Below are 23678 nucleotides of genomic sequence, written 5' to 3'. Positions count from 1 at the left end.
GGATCCCTCAGAGGAATCAGAGTTAGGGGAGATGTGTGTCCATAGTGCCAGGGTCCCCATTTTAAGGCACTTTCTGGAACTAGTGAAAGCTAATTCGCCACCTCTTCAGACTAACAGCAGCGGTTTCCTCGTGAGGGGGCATCGCCTCCCTGCCCGCTGCAGCCGCACTAAACATGAAAAATAAAAATGGCAATGAAATTATTTCATTGCTGCTTTATTTTTCACATTTAGCTGTGCAGCAGCCTGCAGCCGGGATAAATGGGGGCGTGCCCTCCTCGCTACTGATTGGCAGCATAGAGGACTGGAGGAGCAAGGTGGGCCCTTCAAAGTACCCGTGTAAATTTGGCCTGCTCTCTTGAGCCAGCCAAAGTGATATGCGCACTATGCAGATCTCCACTCACACTCAGCTGTCTTAGACAGCTGAGTGGAGACCAAGCACTGGCCTAAAGTGCGTGAGGGAGCGCCCAGCCAGGACTCTCCATCCAATCCTGGTGCTGCTCTCATGTTGGTGAGAGTAGAGCCAGGATTGGTTAATGGAATTTCCTGGAGGACGTAGCCCATGGAGCCAACAGAAGAGGGACCAAGGAGGACGTCGGGCATGCAGCACGCAAGGCAAGTGACTTTACATGGGTGAGTGCTTCCAGGTACTGAGTACACTTTACATGGGTTAGTGCTGTCAGGTACTGAGTTCACTTTACATGGGTGAGTGCTTTCAGGTGCTTAGTACACTTTACATGAGTGAGTGCTGCCAGGTACTGAGTACACTTTACATGGGTGAGTGCTGCCAGGTACTGAGTACACATTACATGAGTGAGTGCTTTCAGGTGCTGAGTACACTTTACTTGAGTGAGTGCTGCCTGGTTCTGAGTACACTTTACATGAGTGAGTGCTTTCAGGTGCTGAGTAAACTTTACATGAGTGAGTGCTGCCAGGTACTGAGCACACTTTACATGAGTGAGTGCTTTCAGGTGCTGAGTACACTTTACTTGAAAGAGTGCTGCCTGGTTCTGAGTACACCTTACATGAGTGAGTGCTTTCAGGTGCTGAGTAAACTTTACATGAGTGAGTGCTGCCAGGTACTGAGCACACTTTACATGAGTGAGTGCTTTCAGGTGCTGAGTACAGGGTGAGTGCTTTCAGGTACTGAGTACACTTTACATGGGTGAGTGCTTTCAGGTAATGAGTACACTTTACATGGGTGAGTGCTGCCAGGAACTGAGTACACTTTACATGGGTGAGTGCTGCCAGGTAATGAGTACATTTTACATGGGTGAGTGCTGACAGGTACTGAGTACACTTTACATGAGTGAGTGCTTTCAGGTACTGAGTACACTTTACATGAGTGAGTGCTTTCAGGTGCTGAGTACACTTTACATGAGTGAGTGCTGCCAGGTACTGAGTACACTTTACATGAGTGAGTGCTTTCAGGTGCTGAGTACAGGGTGAGTGCTTTCAGGTACTGAGTACACGTTACATGAGTGGGTGCTGCCAGGTACTGAGTACACTTTACATGGGTGAGTGCTGCCAGGTACTGAGTACACTTTACATGAGTGAGTGCTTTCAGGTGTTGAGTACACTTTACATGAGTGAGTGCTGCCAGGTACTGAGTACACTTTACATGAGTGAGTGCTTTCAGGTGCTGAGTACACTTTACATGAGTGAGTGCTGCCAGGGACCGAGTACACTTTACATGAGTGAGTGATTTCGGGTGCTGAGTACACTTTACATTAGTGAGTGCTGCCAGGTACTGAGTACACTTTACATGGGTTAGTGCTGCCAGGTAATGAGTACACTTTACATGGGTGAGTGCTGCCAGGTACTGAGTACACCTTACATGGGTGAGTGCTGCCAGATAATAAGTACAGTTTACATGGGTGAGTGCTGCCAGGTAATGAGTACACTTTACATGAGTGCGTGCTTTCAGGTGCTGAGTACACTTTACACGAGTGAGTGCTGCCAGGTACTGAGTACACTTTACATGAGTGAGTGCTTTCAGGTACTGAGTACACTTTTCATGGCTGAGTGCTGTCAGGTGCTGAGTATACTTTACATGAGTGAGTGCTGTCAGGTACTGAGTACACTTTACATGGCTGAGTGCTGTCAGGTGCTGAGTACACTTTACATGGGTGAGTGCTGCCAGGTACTGAGTACACTCTACATGGGTGAGTGCTGCCAGGTACTGAGTACACTTTACATGGGTGAGTGCTGCCAGGTGCTGAGTATACTTTACATGAGTGAGTGCTTTCAGGTACTGAGTACACTTACATGGCTGAGTGCTGTCAGGTGCTGAGTACACTTTACATGAGTGAGTGCTGTCAGGTGCTGAGTACACTTTACATGGATGAGTGCTGCCAGGTAATGAGTACACTTTACATGAGTGAGTGCTGCCAGGTACTGAGTACACTTTACATGGGTGAGTGCTTCCAGGTTCTGAGTTCACTTTACATGGGTGAGTGCTGCCAGGTACGGAGTACACTTTACATGGGTGAGTGCTTTCAGGTGCTGAGTACACTTTACATGGGTGAGTGCTGCCAGGTACTGAGTACACTTTACATGGGTGAGTGCTTCCAGGTACTGAGTACATTTTACATGGGTGAGTCCTGCCAGGTACTGAGTACACTTTACATGGGTGAGTGCTTTCAGGTGCCGAGTACAATTTACATGAGTGAGTGCTGCCAGGTAGTGAGTACACTTTACATGAGTGAGTGCTTTCAGGTGCTGAGTACACTTTACATGAGTGAGTGCTGCCAGGCACTGAGTACACTTTACATGGGTGAGTGCTGCCAGGTACTGAGTACACTTTACATGGGTGAGTGCTGCCAGGTGCTGAGTACACTTTACATGGGTGAGTGCTGTCAGGTGCTGAGTACACTTTACATGAGTGAGTGCTTTCAGATACTGAGTACACTTTACATGAGTGATTGCTGTCAGGTGCTGAGTACACTTCATGTGGGTGAGTGCTGTCAGTTACTGAGTACACTTTACATGAGCGAGTGCTTCCAGGTACTGAGTACACTTTACATGAGTGAGTGCTTTCAGGTGCTGAATACACTTTACATGGGTGGGTGCTGACAGGTACTGAGTACACCTTACATGGGTGAGTGCTTTCAGGTACTGAGTACACTTCATAAGGGTGAGTTCTGTCAGTTACTATGTACACTTTACATGGGTGAGTGCTTCCAGGTTCTGAGTACACTTTACATGGGTGAGTGCTGCCAGGTACGGAGTACACTTTACATGGGTGAGTGCTTTCAGGTGCTGAGTACACTTTACATGGGTGAGTGCTGCCAGGTACTGAGTACACTTTACATGGGTGAGTGCTTCCAGGTACTGAGTACATTTTACATGGGTGAGTCCTGCCAGGTACTGAGTACACTTTACATGGGTGAGTGCTTTCAGGTGCCGAGTACAATTTACATGAGTGAGTGCTGCCAGGTAGTGAGTACACTTTACATGAGTGAGTGCTTTCAGGTGCTGAGTACACTTTACATGAGTGAGTGCTGCCAGGCACTGAGTACACTTTACATGGGTGAGTGCTGCCAGGTACTGAGTACACTTTACATGGGTGAGTGCTGCCAGGTGCTGAGTACACTTTACATGGGTGAGTGCTGTCAGGTGCTGAGTACACTTTACATGAGTGAGTGCTTTCAGATACTGAGTACACTTTACATGAGTGATTGCTGTCAGGTGCTGAGTACACTTCATGTGGGTGAGTGCTGTCAGTTACTGAGTACACTTTACATGAGCGAGTGCTTCCAGGTACTGAGTACACTTTACATGAGTGAGTGCTTTCAGGTGCTGAATACACTTTACATGGGTGGGTGCTGACAGGTACTGAGTACACCTTACATGGGTGAGTGCTTTCAGGTACTGAGTACACTTCATAAGGGTGAGTTCTGTCAGTTACTATGTACACTTTACATGGGTGAGTGCTGTCAGGTACTGAGTACACTTTACATGGGTGAGTGCTGCCAGGTACTGAGTACACTTTACATGGCTGAGTGCTGTCAGTTACTGAGTACACTTTACATGGGTGAGTGCTGCCAGTTACTGAGTACACTTTACATGGGTGAGTGCTTTCAGGTGCTGAGTACACTTTACATGAGTGAGTGCTGCCTGGTACTGAGTACACTTTACATGAGTGAGTGCTTTCAGGTGCTGAGTACACTTTACATGAGTGAGTGCTGCCAGGTACCGAGTACACTTTACATGAGTGAGTGCTTTCGGGTGCTGAGTACACTTTACATTAGTGAGTGCTGCCAGGTAATGAGTACACTTTAGATGGGTGAGTGCTGCCAGGTACTGAGTACACCTTACATGGGTGAGTGCTGCCAGATAATAAGTACACTTTACATGGGTGAGTGCTGCCAGGTAATGAGTACACTTTACATGAGTGCGTGCTTTCAGGTGCTGAGTACACTTTACATGAGTGAGTGCTGCCAGGTACTGAGTACACTTTACATGAGTGAGTGCTTTCAGGTACTGAGTACACTTTTCATGGCTGAGTGCTGTCAGGTGCTGAGTATACTTTACATGAGTGAGTGCTGTCAGGTACTGAGTACACTTTACATGGCTGAGTGCTGTCAGGTGCTGAGTACACTTTACATGGGTGAGTGCTGCCAGGTACTGAGTACACTTTACATGGGTGAGTGCTGCCAGGTACTGAGTACACTTTACATGGGTGAGTGCTGCCAGGTGCTGAGTATACTTTACATGAGTGAGTGCTTTCAGGTACTGAGTACACTTTACATGGCTGAGTGCTGTCAGGTGCTGAGTACACTTTACATGAGTGAGTGCTGTCAGGTGCTGAGTACACTTTACATGGGTGAGTGCTGCCAGGTAATGAGTACACTTTACATGGGTGAGTGCTGCTAGGTACTGAGTACACTTTACATGGGTGAGTGCGTTCAGGTGCTGAGTACACTTTACATGGGTGAGTGCTGCCTGGTACTGAGTACACTTTACATGGGTGAGTGCTTCCAGGTTCTGAGTTCACTTTACATGGGTGAGTGCTGCCAGGTACTGAGTACACTTTACATGGGTGAGTGCTTTCAGGTGCTGAGTACACTTTACATGGGTGAGTGCTGCCAGGTACTGAGTACACTTTACATGGGTGAGTGCTTCCAGGTACTGAGTACATTTTACATGGGTGAGTCCTGCCCGGTACTGAGTACACTTTACATGGGTGAGTGCTTTCAGGTGCCGAGTACAATTTACATGAGTGAGTGCTGCCAGGTAGTGAGTACACTTTACATGAGTGAGTGCTTTCAGGTGCTGAGTACACTTTACATGAGTGAGTGCTGCCAGGCACTGAGTACACTTTACATGGGTGAGTGCTGCCAAGTACTGAGTACACTTTACATGGGTGAGTGCTGCCAGGTGCTGAGTACACTTTACATGGGTGAGTGCTGTCAGGTGCTGAGTACACTTTACATGAGTGAGTGCTTTCAGGTACTGAGTACACTTTACATGAGTGATTGCTGTCAGGTGCTGAGTACACTTCATGTGGGTGAGTGCTGTCAGTTACTGAGTACACTTTACATGAGCGAGTGCTTCCAGGTACTGAGTACACTTTACATGAGTGAGTGCTTTCAGGTGCTGAGTACACTTTACATGGGTGAGTGCTGACAGGTACTGAGTACACCTTACATGGGTGAGTGCTTTCAGGTACTGAGTACACTTCATATGGGTGAGTTCTGTCAGTTACTATGTACACTTTACATGGGTGAGTGCTGTCAGGTACTGAGTACACTTTACATGGGTGAGTGCTGCCAGGTACTGAGTACACTTTACATGGCTGAGTGCTGTCAGTTACTGAGTACACTTTACATGGGTGAGTGCTGCCAGTTACTGAGTACACTTTACATGGGTGAGTGCTGTCAGGTACTGAGTACACTTTATATGGGTGAGTCTTGTCAGTTGTTATGCACACTTTACATGGGTGAGTTCTGTCAGGTACTGAGTACACTTTACATGAGCGAGTGCTTTCAGGTGCTGAGTACACTTTATATGGGTGGGTGCTGCCAGGTACTGAGTACACTTTACATGGGTGAGTGCTGCCAGTTACTGAGTACACTTTACATGAGTGAGTGCTTTCAGGTGCTGAGTACACTTTATATGGGTGAGTGCTGCCAGGTACTGAGTACACTTTACATGGGTGAGTGCTGCCAGTTACTGAGTACACTTTACATGGGTGAGTGCTGCCAGGTAATGAGTACACTTTACATGAGTGAGTGCCGTCAGGTATTGAGTACACTTTACATGGGTGAGTGCTGTCAGTTACTGAGTACACTTTATATGGGTGAGTCCTGTCAGTTACTATGTACACTTTACATGGGTGAGTTCTGTCAGGTAGTGAGTAAACTTTACATGAGCGAGTGCTTCCAGGTACTGAGTACACTTTACATGAGCGAGTGCTTCCAGGTACTGAGTACACTTTGCATGGGTGAGTGCTGTCAGTTACTATGTACACTTTACATGGGTGAGTTCTGTCAGGTACTGAGTACACTTTACATGGGTGAGTGCTGCCAGGTGCTGAGTACACTTTACATGGGTGAGAGCTTTCAGGTACTGAGTGCACGTTACATGGGTGAGTGCGGTCAGGTCGCTCGCGCTCATTGTGAGTGGTCAAGCTTATGTTTTTAACTGTGTGTCTGGTATTGCGTTATTCCAGCCAAGCACTCTTCACCTCACTTGAAGCGCTAGCTGCACACTCGGTCATTGCTGCTATTCCTACCTTAGGGGCTCTTTCACCCTCTTTCACCCTCCCCGGTCCACCGCGAGCTAGGCTCGATTGTTGTGGAGGGAGTTCTCTACTTTCTCTTTCCGACAGCCCTGCGTTCCACATTTCCGGTTGGGGTGGAGGAAGCGGTCTAGTGTTTCCACCACTATCCCCCATAAAACTCGAGGTGGTGACTGCTCGCGAGGTTGGTCGCGCTCATTGTGAGTGGTCAAGCTTATGTTTTTAACTGTGTGTCTGGTTTTGCGTTATTCCAGCCAAACTCGAAGTTGTATTCTTTTCAAAAAAATTAAAGAAGATTGCAAGTGTCTGTTTTTTGGCACTCTTCACCTCACTTGTAGTGCAAGCTGCGCACTCGGTCATTGCTGCTATTCCTACCTTAGGGGCTCTTTCACCCTCCCCGGTCCACAGCGAGCTAGGCTTGATTGTTGTGGAGGGAGTTCTCTACTTTCTCTTTCCGACAGCTCTGCGTTCCACACTTCCGGTTGCGGTGGAGGAAGCGGTCTAGTGTTTCCACTGCTATCCCCCATAAAACTCGAGGTGGTGACTGCTCGCGCGGTTGGTCGCGCTCATTGTGAGTGGTCAAGCTTATGTTTTTAACTGTGTGTCTGGTTTTGCGTTATTCCAGCCAAACTCGAAATTGTATTCTATTAAAGTAGATTGCAAGTGTCTGTTTTTTGGCACTCTTCACCTCACTTGAAGCGCTAGCTGCGCACTCGGTCATTGCTGCTATTCCTACCTTAGGGGCTCTTTCACCCTCCCCGGTCCACCGCGAACTCTGCTCAATTGTTGTGGAGTTCTCTACTTTCCCTTTCCGACAGAACTGCGTTCCACACTTCCGGTTGCGGTGGAGGAACCGGTATAGTGTTTCCATCACTATCCCCCATTAAACCCGATGTACTGGCCAACGCACAGTGGCGTGCCGGCGGCGGGCCGAAGGCACGCCAAAGGCGAGCCCGTCTGCGCCCGTCCGCGGCAGACCGGGGCCAGGGGCCAGCTCTCATGCCCGGTTTATCATTTACTCTGCAGCCAAATTAAGATCCCTCCAGAGGACGTATGAACTAGACAGCATCTCCAAGAGAGCGTTAGGACACGAGGGCATACTGGCCCACAACACCAATTCACGCTGCGCAGACTATTTCCCATCAAATAGCACTATTCCAATTTTTACTAACTTAGTCGCTGAACAAGTGCCAGGGCCCTGTACAAAGAAGTCTAGTGACTTTGAAAATTATTACTTAAATACTCGATCCCTTGGGAAACATCAGCTAGAGATTTTCTCTCTGATAGATACACACAGGCCGGACATCCTATTCTTGATAGAAACATGGCTGTCCCCTGACTCGATCCCCGACATCCTGGCAGCTACTCCGGATCCCTACTACATAATTCACGTAGACAGGGAATCCGGTAAAAAGGGTGGGGTGTAGCAGCAATCATCAATCAGAAACATCAATTATCCTCGCTCACCACCAGGCAGGTACCCTTTACAGAAAGCCTGATAATTAAATTAGAATCGCCCAATACCTCCTTTGGCTTGCGTGATTACCTACCGTCCCCCCCAACATATGCCCTCATTTCCTCAGGAATTCGGCGACATGATCGTGCAACTGGTGATTAATCATTCAAGAGTCCTAATAATGAGGGACTTCAACTATTGGCCCGAAGACAAAAATGAATGCTAAATTCCTCACCAGCCTAAATTGCAGGCAGCACGCACAAACTGACACGCATATCAAGGGCCACTCTCTCGATCAAGTGTGGACGCAAAATGTGACCATTTCCCAGCTGGCAGTCTCTCCTTGCACCTGGTCCAACCACTGCCTGATCACTTTTACAATCTCCGACACCACCGCTTCTTCTATCTTGAAGCCAGGCAGCACGCAAGCTAGAAACTGGAGTAGGGCTTGCCTGGAGTCCTTTTAAGTCTTTTAAGGCACTATGCTTGTCGTTTAAGATTCTCAGGATGGCTTCCCCCCCGATTCTTGACAATCTGTTGAAGCCTTATGTTCCCTTGCGCCCTTTGAGATCCATGGGCCAAAACTTGGCTGTGGTTCCGCGATTTAGATTATGTAGAGCGGAAGGACGTTCCTTCCGAGTCCTGGCTGAGAAGCTGTGGAATTCTTTACCGTCCCACATCCGCGAAATTGATGAGCTGCTGAAATTCAGGAGATCCATCAAAACGCATCTGTTCCCCCATTCCTCTTAGGATTCTGTCTTGTGAGCTTCCTTCTTCTTTCTGTTGTGTTGTGTCTGGATTCCCTTCCAGAAGCGCCGGGACGCCCCTTTGCTGGGGAATCTGTGCGCTATAGAAGTGTTATTAACATAACATAACATAACATAACATTCCATTCTAGCGGACACGGTCCCCCCGACCCACACCGGCTCCCTCTCCACCCAGACTAGGAATCTCACATCTTAGCTAAAATCAGCCAGTGATAAAGTAGCTCCCCTGAAAACCATTAAAACCAAAAGGGCTCATGATGCTCAAAGATGGTTCTCTTCCAGCCTAAAGGAACTTAAACGGAGACTCAGACAAGCTGAACGGAAATAGAGAAGGAACTACACTCCAGAATTCAAAATAATTTATCTGGCCCTTCTCAAAGAATATAAGCGGTCTATCCTCTCTTGTAAAACCGAGTATTTTTCGCAAAAAATTCAAAAATCTGCCAATAAAGCAAAAGCGATATTTTCCATTGTTGAAGAACTGACAGGTCCCGAGAGAGTCACTGTGCATCCAGTTCACTCGCAATCACTGTGTGACTCACTAAATCACTACTTCTTTGACAAAATAGCAACAATAAAGTCCAGTATTCCACAGAACAACCTCCCTTTGGCTCCATCTGGCGTACCGCAAACACAAGCTGTTCTAAATCAGTTTCCCTCCATTTCCATGGAAAACTTTTTCGATTTGATCAACAAAGTCAAGTCGGGCTCTCCCCTCGATAGTGGTCCACCTCACATCTTGCGGGAAGCTTTTCGCATATGCCCTGACCCCCCTATCTCTCTGCTCAACACCTCTATCAGTAGTGGCACGGTCCCGAACCCTTTAAAAATGCGGAAATCCTTGCCATCTTAAAGAAACCAGGTGCTAACCCTCAGTTGATGAGTAACTATCGGACGATTTCCTTGTTGCCCTTTTTGAGCAAAATACTGGAGGCCCACGTGGCTGGCTGTTTCAGCTCGTTTATAGAGGTGTCAAACCATCTTGATCCCCACCAGGCGGGTTTCCGGCCAGCCCACTCTACAGAGGCAGTCATTTTGACTGTCTTGGACGAACTAAGAGCGGGCGCAGATCAGAACTCTCCTCAAGCATTGATACTCTTAGACTTGTCAGAGGCATTTGACACTGTCGATCACAACATCTTGATCGCCGTGTCCGCGGCGCTGGGATAGGTGGCCAGGCATTGAAGTGGATCCAATCTTTCCTGACAGACCGATACCAATTAGTCCGCCTGGGCAATTTCTGCTCAAAAAAAGGAAGAATCCAATGTGGAGTCCCCCAGGGCTCCTCTTTATCCCCTCTTTTATTTAACTTGTACCTGCAACCCTTGATTATTGCATTGAAGGAGATGGAAGTCCAGGTTTTTAATTATGCGGACGACCTTCAACTAATTTTTAACATACAACACACCAGCTCCTCTGAGTCCAATTTGAAGGCTGTTATGACTTACATCAGCAGCTGGATGAGCGCCAATCAGCTCAAGTTGAACCCTGATAAAACGGAGCTTATTTTAACCGGAGGGAAAATCAACGCATGGAATTCTAACTTCTGGCCAACATCTTGGGGTTCCCCGCCTAAAGTAAAAAGTCTGGGGATAATGATAAGCAATGACTTATCGATGAACCCTCAGATCAGTTCCGTAGTGCCGACGTGTTTCTTCTTCCTACGGAAAATTAAGAAAATAACAAGATTTCTCTCAAGCGAAGCACTCACCTTGGTCTTCCTGGTGCTCATTATCTCCCGTCTGGACTATGCCAACTCCCTTTACGCCGGTATCCCGGCCTATCAAGTTCAGCGCCTGCAGTTGATCCAGAACCATGCGGCCAGACTCATTCTCCAACTTTCTGTGCGCCAGCATGTGAAACCAATGCTGAAACAACTCCACTGGCTCCCGGTGAGACAACGTAGTGTTTTTAGGTCTCGCGACCTATCGATGTGCGCAAGCGCATCTAGCGGAGCGAGAATTCAAGTGGCGAAAACATCGTGAAACCAAAGGGCTTTCAGCCCCGCGGTTTTCATGCAGTTCCCGTGTACATGCACGCGCATCGCATGCAAGCCCAGCCTCTCGCATTCCCAGGCTCTCCCGCCCCCATCCGGCATCAGGCTTCTCCTCCCCTAGCTGCATTCCTCCCACACCAGCAACTCCCCCCTCCCACACCACTCCCACACCAGCACTTCCCCCCTCCCACACCAGCACCTCCCCTCTCTCTCCCCGCAACAGCACTCCTCCCACAACACAGCCTTGCCCTAGGCAGCACTCCTCCCACAACAGCACCTCCCCCCTCCCACACCAGCACCTCCCCTCTCTCTCCCCGCAACAGCACTCCTCCCACAACACAGCCTTGTTTCTTTTCCTTTTTATTCCACCCCTCTCTCCTTCCTTTTCCATCTGCCTTACCCTGCTAGCGGGCCCCTCATCCGTCACATGCTGCCCTGTCACCCCTCTCCCCTGCCTCTGCTCCGTGCAGATCTTACCCCTGCGTTCCGTCTCTCACGGCCCGTGATGCGTCCCAGACTCACTCTCAGACTTCACAGAGACTGTTAGTTTTCTTTGATTGTAAAGGGGATTGTTGGGGGGCGGGGTGTTTGCAGATGGCAGAGAGGCGCTTACACTGCTGTCTAGTGAAATAGATGGCTTGCACGCCATGTCAAATCCGCGGTCCCTTTATAATCTTACATTTCCAATATGTGGCAGTCTTCTCTCATTCTGCCTGCATTTCTCTTAGGTCTCTTGGAGTGGCGCTACTGCTACAGCAAGAGGTTTGCTTGAGGGGCAGGAACGTGGCGGGACTGGGAGATGATGCGGGTTTTACTTCTGCCTACCGAGGTTCAACAAAAATCTTTACATTTTGGGCAGATCGTCTCATTTGCTCGTGCATATAAACGTGAATGTAATATGCATGTTTGCTAAGTGCACGTTCACCTCTGGAGCTTCTTGGCGCTGAATAACAGAGGTTTACTGTTACCCGCCGCAGTGATACTCATTTTATGTTTCATGTAAATATGTCATTTAAAAGCACTTCTATTTTTTACTGTCCCAATCACGCGTACACCCCTCCGTTTTGTGTAATCTAATTCACAGCACTGCGCTGCGCCAGATATACAGGGACGTGTCTGTAGAGCTCTGTTTGTCACTGCAACAAGATCTACGACACGGCAGTCTTCTAAGGAACTGCCTCAGTTGTGTGATCCTGGCCAACTCGCTCTGTATCACTGCGTTCAGATCGGCATTCATCAAAGTGAAGCAAACCAAAACCAGTGCCTACCATTGTGTGAAAATAGGACAGTGTGTAATCTTATTTCAAGCATAAGTCATACATCTCAGGATTCGCTCACAATCCCTACTTTATCACAAATTCAACACCCTGCAAGCGGAATGTGTCAATTTGTGTGCGTGTGAATTCGAGATCCTACATTTTCAAATTAAATAGTGGAAAGTATGAGGTCCTAGAACCATGCCCTCGAGGGACCCCTCTGTGACACACCCTGAAAACGCCCATTATTATATGTGCACACATGTTGGTTCTATGAGAGCAGTTACTTCACAGCCTAAAGGCCCCACTCCATGTGACATCCCTTTTATGCACCATATGAACATGACATGAACTTGCTTAATTCTTAGATGTTTGTATTTAGCCCCTATGCAGAGGGTTGAAGCGATGAGGAAGGTCACGTGCCCAGTAGATGCCCCAAGATTGTGAAGACAGGTTGTCTTTTATTCTGAACCCTCTCAGATGTATGCATGACCTTAACATATGCATGTTCTTTCATATGCCTGGCCCTAAGATGTCCTCAGACATGCCTGACCATAACATACTGTGAACAGAATATGAATGTACTTACATATTTTCTCAGAGATGTCAGATGCTCTTGGGTGGTGTGCCTGCATGTACGCAAGAGCGTGTGTTGCTTTGACTAAAAAAACAAGCACTGGCGTTGCCAATAGGTCTCGCAGTAGGAAAGTTGGAGCTATTACAATTGCAAATAACAATGCCTTTTATTTTTGTTTTCATTTTAAAAACATAAAGGGCTTTGTCATTTACAAAACCAATAGCTCCAACTTTCCTACTGTGAGACCTATTGGCAACGCCAGTGCTTGTTAAGCTGGCCTGCATGGTACACAAGGCGCTATTTGGAGGAGGGCCCAAGTTCATCTCCAACAAGATCAGGAAATATACGCCGTCCCGCACTCTGCGGTCATCCAGCCAAAATCTACTGATCACCCCTAAGTTTAGACATGCTAAACACGGGGGCCTGCGTTTCCCTACCCTTGCTCCTCAAGAGTGGAATAAAATTCCCTTGTCTTTACGCACAACAAATAATCACCTCCAGTTTCGAAAACAGCTGAAACCCTGGCTTTTTACACAAGCTTTTTCCATCTAATCACTCTACTTCGATCGAGCGTGACCGCAGAAGCGCCATGAAACCTATCCGGTGTACGCAGCACTATACAAGCATTTTTTACATTACATTACATGGAGTACCAGCACCCTTTAATGTGAAATTGATGGTAGCAGCACCTTTCATCAGGGGTGCGGTATAAGAGAGTACCAGCACTTCTTTGTAGCATACGGGTACTCTGGAAAATGGGTATTTGCACTTAACTGTTTCCATTTCAAGCACCTCTAATGTTAGTAATAAAGGCTTAGAAAAGGCAACCAAGTATGGTATCAAATAAGCAAACAACCTCTCTTCACATGAAACCAAAGCAATGCTTTGCTTTCCTTCAAACGCAGTGGTGTTAAAGAAAAAAACATACTGTAAAGTCTAACGCTGTGTATATATATATATATATATATATATATATATGTGTGTGTGTGTGTGTGTGTGTGTGTATATATATTCCGTACATAGCAATGACGCGAGTTTCAATTTGTGCTCTAGGTCGAACTTTATGCCAATGATCCTCTGGTGTACCACGGTGGGATGACGGTTCGGTTTGGGATGCATATGTTGAATGCCACGACGCGAGTGGAGAAGTCACTCCCACAGTTCACTTTGCCATTCTTACTGTTGCACGGCACTGAAGACAAACTTTGTGACATCAGAGGGTCACACACCATGATCGAAAAGGCTCCGTCTCAGGACAAGACTCTGAAGGTAACATATTTTTATTGGTAACATAAAATATAGAATTGGTGCATTTCAGAGAGTGAGTTTGATGTTTTGTTGAGAGAGAAAAAAGAAGTTCCAGTGGCTGCAACAGTGCTTAATTTGTGCTGGTTTTTCCATTGCTTGGGTCCATCACTTACTTTTAAACACTATACTTATTTTTCGGAGTACACCGGATTGTGGCACGCAGAGGTAAGTGTTTTGAGCACAGCATTAATATTTGGAAATTAAGGGGCATATTTACAAGAAACTGGCAGAGCGCCGTGTTACAAAATGAAATCCCCTTTGGAACAATTATAAGCAGTCAAATACACATACACGTAGCACATAACTAGTTAATACATTCTTTCAAACTTGAGCAATACTAAAGATGATGCAACACAATGACTAAAGGATAACACAGGGATACTATAATGCAATTTCAGTAAATCATGTTCCAATTTTGTGATTATATCTATCCAATTGGAAAAGTTGTACAATCCAATGATTTAGTGTATCCCAGTACACAAGGGCATGAAATTGCATTATAGTATCCCTGTGTTATCTTTTAACCATTGTGTTGTTTTTTTGTTCCCACTGTGTGATCATTATCTGCATATACTGTACCCGGATATATTGTTTATCCTTTTTTAATGTAAATGTTTTTTTTTATGATTTCTGACTATTTTCGCATCATCTTTAGTATTGCTCAAGTTTGAAAGAATGTATTAACTAGTTATGTGCTATGTGTATGTGTATTTGACTGCTTATAATTGTTCCAAAGGGGACTTCATTTTGTGACAGATTGTCTTTTGGAACCCTACCCCTTTGGTATTTTGGGTCCCTCTCTTTAATTAGAGAGAGCGCCGTGTTACACCAAGATTGGTAAAGCCGCACTCCGACATTTTGAAAACGCAGGGATGCACCATATTAACAAGAGTGCAGCGCACCTCTGTGCTACCCCTAGCTGTGGCACTAAAAAAGCTTCCTAGTGCCAGCGCAGGCCCTCTAGCGTCATTTTACTAGGGTGCCGTCAGTACAGGGGCAACTGTGTATGTGCAGGAAAGGACACCTTCCTGCACACAAACAATCTTTACAGGCGATTTGCTCTATCTATGTGTGCGGAACAATGCAGAACGCATGGGAAGAACAAAATGCAAGGAGAAATAAAACATTTCTCCTCATATCGCCTGCTTAAGACCAGGTATTCCCTGGCTGTATTTTTGCCTTGAAAATATGGGGCAATGTCGAAAAGCAATGGTTATTGTGGGGGAACGCTCACTGCAGCACCCATTGAACGCCCCTTTCCCGCTAAGTACTGCATGAATAAGGGAATTACTTACAAGGCAGAATTGAGTCATGTTAAGTGGCTTAATGCCGCCTTGTAAATAAGGTGAAGGAGTTAACACCACCAGAACGTCGGAAGAAAGTCACTTTCTGGTGGTGATAACTCCTCATAAATATGCACTAAAATGTACTAAAAAAATATTCAAACTTGCACTTCCAAGGCATCCCTTCAGCTTGGGGTGACCTACAATAGTACTAAATGTCACACCTGTTTAAGTGTGAGGGTTAGAAGGTAATGTAGGTACTGGCCCTCTGCAGCAGTGGGAGGAGCTGCGGGTGGTGTTGGCTACAGTGGAATACCCTAGACATTAGCCTTTACATTCTTACAAATTAAGCACTGGCCCGCTGCGATCTGGAGCTCTGATTTTCAACTGGTTTCCCAGAAACTGCAGCAATCGATTAAGTCTCATAAGCAATACGTAGTGCCTTAAATGTATTGCACCAGAATGTCGTAACCAAAGTGTCATCTGACAGGAATATTGTGCTCTAAATATAGTGTACAAAATTATTGCCCCATTGGAGTTAATAATGCACAATCTACAACCAGGCATTAAGTTGCAGAATTAAAGTTGGCAAAGCAAATACTATCTCTCCTAAGAGAGACTGAGAAGGATTATTGTAGTGCAAATCTGCTGTTCCCACGGTTTGTTCGAGTGGATCACCAACACCCTTGCCTACTGTGGTAAGCGGCAACATTCCATGTGATAAAATAACTGCCTACAGGCTTTAGCACAGTGTAATAACAATCTATCCTTAACACCTTCGACGCTTATGACGAGCTCAGCTCGTCATGAGGCACAGTGGAAGTGAAGCTGTGCTCATGACGAGCTGAGCTTGTCATAACTTCCGCAGAACGCCCACACAGGGCTAATTCCCTGCCTGTATGGGTGTTCTACAGGAGTGGGTGTAGTTGTGATGAGCTCAGCTCGTCATGAGCACAGCTCCACTGTGCAGCATGACGAGCTGGGCTCGTCACGAGCACCGCGGCCCCGCGCGCGGCCCCTCCCCCCCCCCGCATCGCGGGGGAATTAGCCCCGCGTGAAAGGGGTTAAGATTATATTGTCTTTAACACATACTTTTCACTATAAGTGGGTCAAGTTTACTGGCTTTATCATAACGTTTCATAATAGGCAGATCAAACCTAGGAAATCTGGCGGGGTTTTCACAATGAACCAATGACGCCTATCTCCTTTGACAGTGGCTTTACCTTACTCTTACTACCGACCCATTCAAGTGCTCATAAACCAGCAACCATCCTGAGTAGAGTTATCAAATTACAAATATGTAAGAAAAATACAGCTTGCAAAACTATGTACATTAATCACAGTGAAAAACCCCAGTGTTTGTCAGAGTGGGTGACCAATGCCAAAACCGATGACTGCTATGGTGATCTGTGAGATTCTGTGTACCAAAATACCTATCTGTAGGCTTTAATGTACAGTAATAACAATTTACGCTTCAATGCTTATTGGTTTTAAGAAATGCTTTTCACAATAAATGCATCAGACCTAGTGCCTTTACCATAACATCTCAAAATAAACAGAGCAGGCCTACAGCCTTGATCAGTGGCTTGCCACCATAACCTACTTAGGGCCTGACATATATTAGCGGTAAGATACTCTGCAACGGAGACGGAGCATGCCTACTGCCATTATAAGGGTTGGGCCACCACATTTATTTGCAGGCTGACCATAGTTTGTTAATGGCGGAAACTACTCGGTCTCCACCGTGGCCTAAGTTCTCCAATGTTCCAATGGAGTATGGGCCACCTGTGAAATGGCTATATGGTCCCCCACCTAATTTAGATGGGATAATATATAGGCATTTTTTAAGTCCCAGCAGTAAGGGGCAGTGAAAAACGAAGACTGTCCCCCTCACCATGGGAGATGATGTAGGGGTTTTGTTTTTCAAAATAAAAAAAACTATTGAAAGTTCACTGTACAGCTCCATCATGTCTGGCGGAGCCGTATGACAAAGTTCCAATACATTCACAAGAACCACCATGATGGCGACTCCTGTGAATTGTAGAAATGCTGATGGATTTGTTCCAATCAGGCAGGTGTTCTTGTGGCTTCGAAGTTATATCATTTAACAGTTGCCTGGAGGGGTTTAATGTGGGTCTAGGTACTAAGATCCAGTGAGGGGACCTGAAATAGTAAGGCTTAGTGGCATATTCACAAGAAAATGTCGGAGTGCGGAGCTGCACCAAATTTGGCAGGGGGCTTAGGGGAATATTCACAAGAAAATGTCAGAGTGCGGAGCTGCACCAAATTTGGCAGGGGGTTTAGGGGAATATTCACAAGACAATGTCGGAGTGCGGAGCTGCACCAAATTTGGCAGGGGGTACTCCATTCAGGCAATTGAGTCATTTGCTCTGTCGCCCTCGCAGAGTACAATCCGTCAGCGAAATTATAAATCAGCCACTAAGTCATGCTGTATCGAATATAACCTTTGCCACAAGCCAAAAAGTCTGATACAAGCAGTAGAATTAGTGGAAGCACATAAATCCGGCCCAATCAAATGCTGTACTTGATGAAACCACCATGTGGGTGGAGCTCTGAAAACTCTTTTTTATTGATCATATATGGCTAGGTGACAGCTGCATTGCACTGCCGGGTTAAAGTAATATGCATGGATTTTTATGTCTGGCTCGACAGCTGCATTGTCAATCCTGACCTAAAAATCCTTGTAGTTTATTGTAGCCCTGAGCATCCCATGCTGCTCTCAAACACAGCATTGCATTATGGAGCCTAAAGTAAATGATGGAATGGAAGGGTGTTCCTACTGCAATACATGTGTCATGCCTGGCCTCCTCCTTCTGTGCTGCCGCCAGTGAAAAACAAACAAACACCGTAAATTATCTACTTATCTAAGACATGTTAACAGCATTACAGTGTTGTGTGCCTACCCCTAAAAGTTCAAGCTCAGTAATCAGAATAATTAAGCAAAGTGATCACAGCTGTGTAGAGGAGAAGCACTTTTTCTGTGGAAGCACACAATGTCTGCCCAATCAAAACGTACACCTGACAACCAACATGTGGGTGGAGCCAAAGCCCTTCTCTGTAGTACTACGGAAAGCTCTTTTCAGGTTGATCACATTATGCCTGGCGACTATTGTGCTGTCAAGCTGGACCTAATGAATGTCAAGTCATTTGCATCAGCACAGGAGCTCACTTGACATTCCTCTATGCCTTAAGTGCATCCACCTCCGCAGTGGAAGCACTTTTTATTGGAGAGATCCCCGCCAGGCAGACTGAGATCTCTCAACCGGGTGGCTCGTCCTCCATTGTAAGGCCAGGCAACGGCCTCCGGGACACGACAGGCTGTAGGTCCATCCACCAGGGTCTAAGTGACCCTCTAGGAGTATGACTTGCAAAAAAAGAAGTCAAAGAGAAACAATGCAACACAAAACTGTTCTTTTGACCAGATGTAGAAGGTTTGCCAAATTTAATTGTAAACAATTTTCCCTGAATGTGAGACATCATTCCACAACGAAATGTACACAAGTGACCGGGGCCAGCTGCTCAAGGCAACAAGAAAATGGCAAAGAAAAGGAACAACTTAAGTAAACAAGCAAAAACTTGGCAGGAGCAGGCTAATTCCAATCTGAAACTAACAAGTGTGGGAGAGTATAAGGCCAGACTCGCAGTGGACAAATGATCCCACATCATGCAATATGAATGACCTCACACTGAGTGCACCACTCTACTGGTGCCCAGAACTGAACGATACGAGTGAAACAAGGCACGCGGAGAGAGGTAACTAAGCAACAAGTGTCAGACCAATAGCTCTGACCAAAGCAAAGTTCAACACCCGCAAAGCGACCAATAAAGGGAAAGATCACTAGAGGAAGAACCAACAAAAGGCATGCATGCAGAGCGATTGAAGGATGTAAACACTGGCCCTTGAGACGTGAAGGGATAGGTCAGCTATGAATTAGAATCCTCTGAAGGACAGTAAGTCCAATACCAATGAAACGTGAAAAGAGTACGCGAAGAACCTGGAGTCCACAGTCAGGAAACGTGGGAAAAACAACACAGGAATGAAAGTGCAGGGAGTGCCAAGGTAGCAGTACAGAGTATCCTAGCCATCACTTGTGATTATCATCACAGCAGTCACAATAGCAAAACAACATAATACAAAGGATCAAGCATGGGAGATGTTGACATAAGTACTGCAAATAGAAGCACACTAAGTAAGAGCATGGGAACTGTGGGACAAACACAAGCTGCAGCTTGATCTAGTGGGACATGAGGGTCAGAGCACTCACTTCAGAGACAGAGACAAACAACAAGCTCAAACAAGCACTTTATGCACAATTTAATCCTGAGAAAACAGTGAACCAGGAGACACATGGACCAGGAGCTGGGACATCTATGGAAGCCTTTGTTGTTGGGTTGGAAAACTAGATACATTACATGTTCAATGCTTTAACCATCAAGATGCACTTTGACTGCGGGTAATGTAGGGCTGCCAGTCAACAGCCATGCAACACCGGCTCCCCGAAAGGCCAATGTCATTAATGCTAATCTTCAAATGAAGCACACACCAGAAGTGGACTTGGAGGCACAGACATGGTTTTCCAGGGAGTGTACAAATGGTTCTGTGAAACCACCTTGGAGCCATGCCTCACACAGTGTCAAACCTCAGAGACATCTCGGACGACGTGTTGAGACGTGGTACACTCCATAAAAGGAGCTCGAATAATAGCAAGCTCAAGAGAAGGGAGGAGGAAACAAGCCAAATTAAATCCGTTGATACAACTAAACTCTGGAAATCAGTGATCAGATGCACCAGAGGAGACACACAAAATGGTAGAGGGCTGAGAGGCAGTGCTCAATTTCACCAGCAATTAACAGAGGCAAGACCCACACAACGCAAAGAAATAAAGCAAGACATACTCATCAACATCAAGAGCAGTCTTCAGACAAGGAGAAGAAAGAACTTGTGTCTGTCAGGGTTGAGTGAAAGTTGCCGGCTGCAGCCAGTGCCCAAGGTGGACATGTTTATGAGAATATCTGAGGCTTGACAGCTAGAAAACCCCCTAAATACACCTGTAATTCTAGGAGCATTTCACCACATTTTGTTGGATCAACAAATTTACAAGTCCCACCATGTCAAAGAGTCTTCACATAAAAAGCTGTTTGAAGACACATCACACCAAGAGGCATCTCACCAAAGTCTTGTAATCAACAATTGCACCATGGTTAAGAAAACCTCCCTTAGAGAACCATCCAAAAAACACGGTGACCTAGAGAGCCATTCCTATCCTGAGGGCATTGAACCCCATTCCAGTGACTTCACATAATCATCAGCTACACAAGAACCTGAACATCACATGTCCCGAAAGACAAGACTATCTAAAATCATCAAACAAATTCTGCTTTAGAAAAAACAGCTGCATGGGAAGACACAAACGCCTTTTCTTCAAGCGGTGGAGAAATGTTGTGTCAGTTTCCTTAAAACCAGGGGGACATGCATCAGATGTGTCTCCTGTATCCAAGAAGGTGGGATGTCATGTTGAAACAAGGAGATTAAAACCCTGCAACATGGAATCCTCCAAAGTCCACAACAAGGATCCTAGTCACTGCTTCCTGCCCCAGCAGCTGAACATGAAGTGTGCAGATGAGCAGGCAGCGTAGAGTAGTGCCAGGACTGCATGGGCGGAGACAAGGTTGCACCAAAGTTGAGAAGCAAAATATAAGATAGGACACTGGGAATAAAGTGGTCTAGAAGAAATACCTTCCTGTTCAGTCAGTCAAAAATACTTTATTCGGTTTCAAACATAAACCACAAAAGTATACAAAAAACATGCAAATTGATCCTTCCTGTTCGTCTTTTGTTCTTGTACAGGTAAGGATTCAACACCATGGCACAAGACAGAGCAAAGGGATTCCCCCTACGCCCACACTTCAGATGTCTGACCATTTGGAAGAGATACAACGAGTATAGCGACAAGATTGTATCCAAAACTCAGCCACCTATACCCAACTCGTCTAGGCTTCAGGTCAGGATAGAATGAATGCAAGAGTCAAACACGACCCACGTGTCCTCACGATAACAGCATGGACATTGTTGTCGTCTGATGTCTGCCAACTACAGTAGTCCATCTCTCAGTGTAAGGAAGATTGGCTTTGCCCCTCTTCCCGGCTTAAATCCAACCTGGGTGCCATCCAAAAGATGGTTAGTTTCAAACAATTCTGGGACTTGGTGCATGAAAACAGATTCCAGCTGCCTACGGCATGTTTGAAATGTTCCAGTTGTTTCTTATTCGATGGGAGGTAACAATGGGCGTCTTCAGTAAAGATGTCACCACAGTCCTCTTAAAGTAAGAGGGAACATGGCATGAGCTCAAAGACTCAAATTTATTTTGGAAGAGTACCCTCTCTGAAATCTTAGAATTGTTCATCCACAAATGCACTTTGGTCGGCCAGTTCGGCCCATGTTCTTAATTAAAGCAACCAAAAAAATTGCGGCTCATATTACATCAGAGATCTTAGCTCAGACGTTTGCACGTTATCCACATCTGCCTTGATGGGGTGTTGGATATTTCTGGTGTTGTCTGGTAGATATCTCCTGCTTAATTCATCAAGCAGATCAGGGAAGGAAGGAACCTGTGAACACTTAGTTCCCTGAGCAGTAATGTTCCTCTGAATTCTTGGCTGTCCCATTAGGGATATTTGAGACTTGGCCGGCTTAAATGTATCTCTTAGATTCTGGAAGCGGATGCTTACAATTTTGTTGTTGTAAATAAATTAACGCTTGATCATCCACATGATCTTGTGAGCACCAGAAAAACTCAAGTTTATGCCTTGAGAGATTCCCTATCAACAGATCAATTCAATTCAATTCAATTCAATTCTTTATTTCGATACAACCATATCATAAAAGGTACAATTTTTTTTTAAAACAATCAATTTCATCCAAAGGCATTTTCCATAGCGATACAACTCTTACTAATATGATTTTTACAATGCTAATTATGGAGGGGTGGTATCAAACACATTTTTTTACAATAAATACTAAAAAGGCACGTATCAAAATTAAACAGATCCTCGTTGAAGTAAAGTTCCCTGTCTTTGTAATATTAACTAATTTGAGAAAATTTGCACTCTAAAAAAAAAAAGGAAGTACCCATAAATGTCCAAGGAACAGAAGTTGGGTGAAACACTGATTCTTCAGGGGGGCACGATTGAGAGATGATTGGGGCAAGCGGTTGTATGCCACCCATCTATAAGTGCAGGCTCTGCGGGCCTTATCCCTTCCCATAGAGGGACATATGTTTTTGTGGCCATCCAGCAGTGTTCGGAACGAAATTAGATGAGCGACTTTATGTTTTGTGGTGGAACAATGGAGGTTGAGCCTGTTCGCTGGAGAGGAGCTGGAAAGCCAGATACTCCATCTGCAGAATAGTTAAGCCTCTGTTACCATTGAGAATATGGAGAGAGTCTGGCCAGTTAGAACAGATGCCCTGAAGCAGGACAATGGTTTTGGACAGTGATGAAACATGTTACTGAATTGAAAGCCCATGGAGGTGTCTGCCTAAGCTAAGGAAAGGGATGCACATGAGTTGGTGTCTGGGATCAGATCTGCTGGTACACACATGATCACCGGTGGACCAGCAGACGCTAAAGAGTTGCATCACTGTCTGTATAATGAACTGTAAATAAGCACCTTGATTGCTTATAGCGAAATGTAAATAGATCTCCAGCTCAAGACAGGCTGTCACCTGCATTGGTTTGAGAAGAAAATGACTTGAGTCTGAGTGACAGCGTGCCTTCCTTTCATCGAAAGACCTAGCCGCCATTGGTGAGAGACCATCAAGATGGATATTTATGGCTTGCAAAAATGTATCACCACTGTCAGCAAAATGTTGGTCTTATTCGGGGCGAGGTGAATGTTACTCTTTGTTTTCTTACTTTGATTTAAAGAAAGCCAAGTTCAACATTAAAGATCTACACTTCTTGAAATGAGGCAGAAAAAACAAATAATGCAGCATAATATCATTGCATTCCAATCAATACATGGTCTGTTACTCAAACAGTATACTGCACTAGAAGAAGAAGATCAGCTTTACTTGGTGGAGTCGGGTGTAAGTTCTATTGCAGTTAAGGAAATAGGATCATAAATGAAAGCAGGCAGAACAAAAAACAAAATAGCACCTGTAAGTCCATGTCTTGGATGTTCTTCACACACGGCGGCGTGATAGACAATGACTGGAGCTGAATGAAAATGTAGGTCAGTGCCGGGGTGAGAAGATATATATAGATATATATA

General features: G+C 45.7%; 1 protein-coding gene across 1 annotated transcript in view; it reads left to right on the top strand.

Moving 5' to 3' along the window:
- The window catches only part of MGLL (monoglyceride lipase), a 412525-nt gene that overhangs the window by 380582 nt on the left and 8265 nt on the right, over positions 1-23678 (top strand). Inside the window, exon 7 of the mRNA XM_086939284.1 lies at positions 13848-14063. Coding sequence (XP_086795410.1) covers positions 13848-14063 — 216 coding nt within the window. The remainder of the gene's footprint in view (positions 1-13847; positions 14064-23678) is intronic.

Source organism: Lissotriton vulgaris, chromosome 9 (genome assembly GCF_964263255.1).
Source record: "Lissotriton vulgaris chromosome 9, aLisVul1.2, whole genome shotgun sequence".
NCBI lineage: Eukaryota > Metazoa > Chordata > Amphibia > Caudata > Salamandridae > Lissotriton > Lissotriton vulgaris.
The sequence above is the reverse complement of the archived record's forward strand: the minus strand, read 5'-3'. Positions and strand labels throughout refer to the sequence as shown.